This window comes from Hyla sarda, chromosome 2 (assembly GCF_029499605.1).
Source record: "Hyla sarda isolate aHylSar1 chromosome 2, aHylSar1.hap1, whole genome shotgun sequence".
NCBI classification, from domain to species: domain Eukaryota; kingdom Metazoa; phylum Chordata; class Amphibia; order Anura; family Hylidae; genus Hyla; species Hyla sarda.
The window spans coordinates 24534012-24543106 of record NC_079190.1 but is presented as its reverse complement, the minus strand read 5'-3'; the positions used below and the strand labels follow the sequence as shown (position 1 = coordinate 24543106).

At 44.2% G+C, this 9095-nt stretch overlaps 1 protein-coding gene across 1 annotated transcript in view; it reads right to left on the bottom strand.

The window, feature by feature from the left end:
- Positions 1-5719: 5719 nt before the first annotated feature.
- The window catches only part of TMEM135 (transmembrane protein 135), a 455209-nt gene continuing 451833 nt past the window's right edge, over positions 5720-9095 (bottom strand). The window contains exons 14-15 of the mRNA XM_056561396.1: positions 8252-8319; positions 5720-7007 (exon numbers count right to left, since the gene is read on the bottom strand). Of these exons, the coding sequence (XP_056417371.1) occupies positions 6875-7007; positions 8252-8319 (201 nt within the window). The 3' untranslated portion in view covers positions 5720-6874. The remainder of the gene's footprint in view (positions 7008-8251; positions 8320-9095) is intronic.

The following is a 9095-nucleotide window of genomic DNA, read 5'->3' as shown; positions in this document are numbered from 1 at the left end:
ACAACAAACTCGGGAAAACAGATCAACAGAAACCATTAAACAAAAGAGAAATTAGTAATAATCAGGATAAACATTATACAGAGCGATTGTTTTTATAGCTTTGATACATTGCCGCCCCCCCCCCAAAAAAAAAAATATATTAATTCCTCTGGTTCTTAAGTTATTCAGCTAAAACAATATATATTAAAGGGATGAGGACAGGTGAGGTGCCGAAAAGGGGCCATAGTCTTCTCTTCCTGATCCACCGCCCCCTGGTGGAAGAATACAGTATGTCCATAGAATGATCAACTCTCTCGTATGCACGCCAAATCTCTGTGGTCCATGATTGAAGAGATGGGGGAGAAAAAGATTTTATGGTAGAAAAACATGGGGGTCTCCAAACTGCGGACCTTCAGATGTTGCAAAACTACAACTCCCGGCATGCCCGGACAGCCAACGGCTGTCCGGGCATGCTGGGAGGTGTAGTTTTGCAACATCTGGAGGTCCGCAGTTTGGAGATCACTGGGTTAGAAAATGTTTTGGGGATTCTAAGAGTTTCCCAAATGAATAATTTTAATGGGAAACTCCATCATTCACGGTAATGGCCAAATGGGGCTGGGGTTAAAGGGGTATTCCGGTATTTTTTTTATTTTAGCCCTTGAGCCCATGATGCTAAGTTATAAATAATACTGTGTGATTTGCTTCTTTTATCACTTTTGGCACTTTGTCCCTTTTTCATGCACAGGGCCCACACCAGGAAGTGCTGTAGTCTTTTTATTTTAGTCTAGGTTCCCACTACGTAATTTCTGGGCAGAATTTCTGACGGAGATCAAGCCGGCGGCATTAGGACCACGCGGAGTGCATTGCTGTCCGCATAGATGTCAATAGATTTCTGAGCAGATCTCCCAAAAGATCCACCCAAAAATGCATTGCCGTCTATGGGGACGGCAATGCAGTCCGTGCGGTCCTACTGCTGCCGGCTAAATCTCCGGCAGAAATTCTGCCCAGAGATTCCATAGTGTGAACCTAGCCTTACTGTTGTCTCCGACCTTTCCAAGCATTCCATGTGGCCAGAGACAATATGTCATAAGTCACATGGTCTCTAAGGGGGCGTGGCTATGCTTGCAGTGGGTGGTTTGATAGCAGTGTTGGTAGGGATTTACTGAACGAATGCTAGTCATCCACCCACTGCAGCATAGCCACGCCCCCTGGAGACCATGTGACATATTGTCTCTGGCTGCATGGAATGCTGGAAAAGGTCAGAGACAACGGTAAAATGAAGGTCTTGCATTACAGTTCTTTTGGGTGTGGGTCCGGTGCAAGAAAACGGAACAAAATGTTGCACGTAGGTAGTAGAAGCAAAATTACACAGTATTATAACTTGCCATAATGGGCGCCTAGGCTTAAAGGGAGTACTCCATTGGCCAGTGATCGGAACATTTAGTTCTAAACAGTGTTCGCCCTGCGGGGGACGGCCACCCCCCCCCCCTCGTAATGTCAGACCACGCCCCCTCAATGCAAGTCTATGGGAAGGGGGCATGCCGGCCACCAAGCCCCTTCCCATAGACCTGCATTGAGGGGGCGTGGCCTGATGTCACAAGGAGTGTGGCCAACCCCCGCAGGGCGAACACAGCATTCAGAACTAACTGTTCCGAACACTGGCCAGTGGAGTATTCTCTTTAAGCCTAGGCGCCAATGGGCGAACACAGCATTCCAAACTAAATGTTCCGAATGCTGGCCAGTAAAGTACCCCTTTAAGAAATAAAAATCCTGGAGTACCCCTTTAAAACTGTGAAAAAAAACTGTTCCTGTGACAGTGAGGGGAAATGAAGTCTAGGGGTATACCACTTAGTAAAGACGTATCCTCTTTCCACAGGATAAAACTAGAGAACCACTTTAAGTTTAATGATAATATTTTGCCCTCAGAAGGGAATCTATGGATAGTCTCCTTCTCTCATGACTGGTTCAGACTGGTCAAGGCCATATGTATAAATCTGCAATTTTAATACATTTGGGGTGAGTACAGATATGGGCATGGTGAATATGGACCTAACAAAAGTTTAAAGAGGAAACTCAAAAGAAACAACTGGAATTATAGTTAGCATAATATATATTTTTCCCCCAAAAAAGTTTCTACACCAAGACCCAACTTTCACCTTTGTTGAACTAAGTTGTCAGATTTGTTTTGTGGGATACTCGACAAAGACCCCCCAGACTACACTACCTGAGAAACTTCCTATTCTTCTTGCCTCAATCCTAAGGTTACTCCAGGCTCATGGGTACCGTGAAATTGGAAAATCTCAACAGCACCGCCAATCTCCAGCAAAAAGGGGGAGTTTAGGTGTAAATTATGGGCATTCATACTTTAAAGGGAGTGTTTGACCTCCATTAAAGGACACTAGTGTTTTGACATATTGGGGGTTTAAAGGGGTACTCCGGCCCTAAGACATCTTATCCCCTATCCAAAGGATAGGGGATGTCTGTTCGCGGGGGGCCTGCCAATGGGGACCACCGCGATCTCTCATGCAGCACCCACCTGTCTCAGCTGCACAAAGCGATGATCGCTCCCTGTCTGAAACCTCACGACCACAGGGCCGGAGTATCATGACGTCTCGACTCCGCCCCTTGTGATGTCACACTCCATCCCATAGACTTGCATTGAGGGTGTGGGGCGGGTGCATGATGTCACAAGGGGACGGAGTCGTGACATCACAATACTCCGGCCCCCGTGGTCATGAGGCTTCAGACACAGAGAGATCATCGCTTTATTCAGCTGAAACAGGTGGGTGCTGCATGAGAGATTGTGGGGGTCCCCACCGGCAGGACCCCCCCGATCAGGCATCTTATCCCTTATATCTTTTGGATAGCGGATAAGATGTCCTAGGGCCGGAGTACCCCTTTAAAGGTTAGATGTTCTTGGGTAAATAACAAATAAAATGATAGGAAAGTCCATTTTTAATTCTATAGTGCATAACCCTCCTAACTTTTTGGGTGCACAGCTCTTGGTGGAAATCATGGACACAAGTTTTGAGTTACACAAGGGGAAACAAGGGGTTGTCCCATTAAGAAAAATTTGTCTAAATTGATGAATTATGTAAAATGAATCATATTTTAAATGTACAAGTGTTTCTGAAAATGTCCTGTTTAAGAGATATAAGGTCACTAATCCCCCATGTGCCTGCTTTGTGTGATAACTGTTGCCCCTGGTTACGACCCACTGAGGACCCACTAAAGTGGTCACACATGCTCAGTTCAACTGAAGGTAACGGCAGTTGGTCTCCACTGTGCATGTAACCAAGGGGGATTGTGGGAAGTGTGTGATTTGTTACCTGGCAACAGCAGGGTCATAGTTCAGAAAGGAAACCAGGAAGAGATCAGATCCAGGGAAGAAAACCCCCTATAGGGGTAGAGGTAATTTTACCTAAAAACTGCACATTTGTCCTCCTTTACATACATGTATGTGGTGCACATCTGCTTTTACCAACTTTGCTTCGTGGGACAAACCCCCTTAAAGTAATTTATTAAATGCCCAAACATTCATCGTTGTTAATATTGTCAAACTATGAAAAACTCCTTACAACCCGAATCGCAGGTAAAAAGTCACATCACAGACTTAAAAAACCTTCTGTTTTGACTGTTATTATTCCTACTAATGTGATAAAAGCGAAACTTCCCTGTGTGTCTATATATAAAAATAAAGTGCGAAGAAGGAGCCCGGATGCTGCGCAGCGTCCACAGCGTATACATTCAAAGAATACAAAAGTATTTGGAAATAAAATCCTCAAAAAAAAAAAAAAACATTGAAGACAGTTCTTCTTTAACCCCTTTACTGAATAGTTCTAGTATGTAGACCAGTGGTCCCCAACTCAGTCCTCAAGGCCCGCCAACATTCCAATATATTTAAGTTACTCCATTGGAATAGAACAGGGAAAAATTCAAAGCCTGGTTTGTTGGTGGCCCTGAGGACTGGGTTGGGGACCTCTGATATAGATAGTGAATAGAAACAGTTGGGAGGGACATGGGATGGATGGGGGACATGCTGAGGGGGATGCATGGTGTGGAGGTAGAAGGGGCCATGCTGAGGGGCGGGGACACACTGTGGATTGATAAGGGACATGCACGGTGTAGATATAGGGGGGGCATGCTGAGGTAGTTAAGGTGTGGATGGATGGGAATATGCTGAGGCGGGGGGGCAAGGTGTGGATAAATAGATAGGGACATGCTGAGGAGAGGGGACACCGTGTGGATGGTTGGGAGACATGCTGAGGAATGGGGGGCACGCTGTGGATGGATGGGGGACATGCTGTGGATGGATGGGGGACATGGTGTGGATAAATAGATAAGGATCTGCTGAGGAGGGGGGCACAGTGTGGATAGATGGGGGACATGAGGAGGAAGGGGGGCATGGTGTGGATGGATGGGAGACATGCTGAGGAATGGGGAACACGCTGTGGATGGATGGGGGACACGCTGTGGATGAATGGGGGACATGGTGTGGATAAATAGATAAGGATCTGCTGAGGAGGGGGGCACAGTGTGGATAGATGGGGGACATGAGGAGGAAGGGGGGCATGGTGTGGATGGATGGGAGACATGCTGAGGAATGGGGAACACGCTGTGGATGGATGGGGGACACGCTGTGGATGGATGGGGGACATGGTATGTATAAATAGATAAGGATTTGCTGAGGAGGGGGGCACAGTGTGGATAGATGGGGGACATGAGGAGGAAGGGGGGCATGGTGTGGATGGATGGGGGGCATGTCGAGGGAAGGGGGGTCCTGGTGTGGATAAATAGATGGGGACATGCTGAGGAAGCGGCGACATGCTGTGGATAGATGGGGGACATACTGAGGAGGGAGGACACTGAGTGAATGAATAGGGACATGCTGAGAGGCAGAGCCTGGTGTGGATAGATGGATTGAAGTATTTAAATGTATACAGGGTCGTACTGTAGTTATGTCATAATTGTGTGTGTGTGTGTGTGTGTGGGACGGTAGGAGGCCCAAGTTGACCTCTTGCACCAGGGCCTACAAAACCTTAGCTACACGGTTATAAGCCATAGCAGTACTCGCACCTCTAAGGCCTGAGCTCCTTGCAGAAAAGGTGCTTAAAAGACAGTCAACTATTCATAAACCTATGAATTCAGGAAGAAGTTCCAAGTACTCAAATCAATAACAAGATGGTGCCGGAATCCAGACTGATTCTTCTGACAGATGGAAAATACTACTGTCAACTTAAAAAATTGGGGATTTGTTTTAACTTCCATGATTGCCATAAAATTAAAATAGAAACAAATTGTTCATAAAAAAAAGAAACAAAATAAAGTTCATCAGCAATGGAGCAAATTCACAGGAAAAAAACAAACAAAAACAAATTGAACTGGCCAGATGCTTCATTGACATAACGTACAGCAAAGGAAATCTACAGATCAACACCCGACAATCATCGTAAGAGGTCTACACAAGAGTATTGTTCCTTCATTGTGTTTTTCGCAGTAGACAGAATTCTGGGGTGGTAGGTGCCCACCTGGATTTAAAGGGGCACTCCACTGGCCAGCGTTCGGAACATCTAGTTCCGAACACTGTGTTTGCACTGCGGGGGTTGGTCTCGCCCTCTTGCCATGTCAGGCCACGGCCCCTCAATGCAAGTCTATGGGAGGGGGCGTGGCGGATGCCACGCCCCTCTCATAGACTTGCATTGAAGGGCCATGGCCTGACAGCACAAAGGGCGTGACCGAACAGCGCAGTGCGAACACAGCATTCGGAACTAAATGTTCCGAACGCTGGCCAGTGGAGTGCCCCTGTAAGCTCAAAAACAGAAGCACAAGAACATGGGTTCCTTCCAGAATAACAGCTTCATGGGAACCCAGGAGAAGACCATTCCTACTACTTGCCTCATGTCATTGTCCAGCCAAATAAACCTTTTGTGAAGGTGGAGGACCACCCTGTCTCCCTCCAAGTAAGGAACATGATGGCCAGGAAGATCTAGAAGACTAGCCTAACCGAGTAGACAAGACGGAACACACCGGTGGCCTTACCCGATCTAATCACCAAAGCAAGATAGAAATCTAGGAATTCCATTGCAAATTCTTGACTAACTCTTATGAAAGAGAACGGAAATGTATTTTTCAGGAAATGCTTCATGGAAAATGTATGCAAACTAAAGTACTACATTCATTATTTTCAACAAAAAGCCAAAGAACCCAAGAACCAAAGCACCTCCTTGACTCATGAAGGTTCAATAATATCAATTATATGATCTTTTTCAACAATTTCCAATTTTATTCACCGTTCAGGCCCTTCATTTTGGACCATGATGCTACTTTTTGACAAAAGTTCTACTTAAAGTAGGACTTTTCTAAACCTCATGACTGGCTGAAATTGTTTGAAAATATTTTTAAAATGTTGTATTGAATGTTAGAGAAGGCGCCCACCATTCCTTAATACATAGACGTAAACCAAAAAGTACTACACCCCCTACTATCACATGCCTGCATTGGTCCACGACATGGGGTAGGTGACCACATAGGCTCCGGTTACCTACACCTCATTGAGAAGTCTGCTAAATATTTTATGTAGAGGAATAATAAGATGTTTATCTGGTGTTAGTTCATCTTGGATACAATCAATAATAATTTTATCCCATTATAAATGACTATAAATGCATTTTTTTGAATAATTTCTCAGGATAATGGAGACATCTCGGTGTCTGGTTTGAATCTCTATCAGGATCATTCGACAATCTACCAAAAAAAGTTCAAGAAGAATTAACTTATCCTCGTCAACTAGAATTAGTTAATACTGCAGTTCCCACTTCGATTCTCTCCAAAAAATTTGTTCTGATTTTAAGACTCTTGATTTTCACATTCTGTCACAGGAGAAGAGTACGAGCGCTCAGGAGAACTGTATCGGTAACTCTGGTTTTACGGTGGTGAATCTTGGGTCCAGTTTAGGTATAAAGTTGGGGAACTTCTTAGAAGCTTCAGAACCAAAGACGTCCAAGACTTTCCTGTTCATTAAAGTAAACCTAACCATGGAAAAGCAGATAAAGATTATTATTGATTCATTTTATGTACAGTCATCTTATCTGTAGGATCTTGTGGTGGTGGTTGTGTTTTCGAGTACCTTTTTGGCTTCAAATAGACAGATTAGAATTTCTAAAAAAAGCAAAAGGGGTTTTCTAGTTTAACACTATCATGGTACATACTTAGGGTATGTTCACATGGGCAAAACCTGTATCCGTGAATTTTCAAGTTTTTCCAGAATTGCTCCTTCAATGTAATACTTGACATGGAAAACGTAGACTGTCCCCTTTTAGGGTATGTTCACACTATGGAATTCCATGCCCTTTAAGCACCATGGTAAATTGAGCAGAAATTAGACTAAATCAGCGCTTATTTTCCATGGAATTTGCTACAGAAATAAGCTCTAAAATTTAAAGGGTTACTCCGTTTTTTTATAAATCAACTGGTGCCAGAAAGTTAAACAGATTTGTAAATTACTTCTATTAAAAAAAATCTTAATCCTTCCAGTAGTTATTATCTGCTGAATACTATTATTTTCTTTTTGGAACACAGAGCTCTCTGCTGACATCACAAGCACAGTGTTCTCTGCTGACATCTCTGTCCATTTTAAGAACTGTCCAGAGTAGGAGAAAATCCCCATAGAAAATATATGCTGCTCTAGTCAGTTCCTAAAAATGGACAGAGATGTCAGCAGAGAGCACTGTGCTCGTGATTCAGCAGAGAGCACTGTGTTCCAAAAAGAAAATAATTTCCTCTGTGGTATTCAGCAGCTAATAAGTACTGGAAGGATTAAGATTTTTTAATAGAAGTAATTTACAAATCTGTTTAAATTTCTGGTACCTGTTGATTTAAAAAAAAAAAAAAAAAAAGTTTTCTGCCGAAGTACCCCTTTAAAGTCCCATTGACTAATGGGACTTTATTGACCCATTCCGCTGGAAGATTGAACACGTTGAATCTTGGCCAAAATTCACATGCTTGTTGGAATTTCAATCACTGAACCTCCGCTGGGTACACACAGCCAAGGGAAAACCCCTTCGTCAATGGGAGTGTACTAAAAAGTGAAATCCGTCCAGAATTCCTTGCGGATTCCAACTTAAAAATTCAAAGTGTGAACGAGCCCTTATAGGGACCGGCCTACTTCGAGACAACGCATAGTTTTGATGAAACCAGAAAGGGATTGACCAGATGGGACAAACTCTACAGTCATTTTAAAATAAAGTAAAGCTCACATAACAGAACAACTTACCTGCCCTTTGTAAGTCTCAAAAGAAACTTCCAGTAGGACGGTCTTAAATTATGAACTTCAAGAACAGCCTAAGAGACATGGAAAAAAGTATTAGTACACAACAACTGGACTTCATTGCTAGTTGGTCAACCCTGTAAAAATGTTGACCAACTAGGGTTTATACTCTTATTACAACAAAAGGATTTAAAGGGGTATTGCGGGTTTATACATTTTACCCCCTTATCTAAAGGATAGGGGATAAGATGTATGATCTCGGGGGTCCCACCGCTGGGGACCCCCACGATCTTGGTGCAGCCCCTGGCATTCTGTGCCAGACACTGCCTCCAACACGGGGATGTGAAGTCACGGCCCCTCCATTCATGTCTATGGGAGGGGGCGTGACGGCCATCACGCCCCCTCCCATAGACATGAGCGAAGGGGGCGTGGTGTGATGTCACTAGGGGGTGTGGCCATCCCCATCTCAGAAGCAGCGCCTGGCACAGAATGCCGGAGGCTGAACTGAGATCGTGGGGGTCCCCAGCGGCAGGACCCCTGAGATCATACATCTTATCCCCTATCCTGTGGATAAGGGATAACATGTATAAACCCGGAATACCCCTTAAAGAACTACGAAAGCTATGACTTCGACAACCAGTTATTTGTTATAGTCACAATGCGTCAGTTTTAACTGCAAACCTGCTATTGTTATGTGCATCTCTATGGCAACAGACTACACAAATAACAATTGTAGTCTGATCCTGCAGTCTTACCCCTTTCCCTCTGTCCATTACTTCTTACTAACCTGGCAAATGTATGTTAGTGAGAAGTAGGGGGATAGGACTGCAGAATCAGACTGCACAGGGTT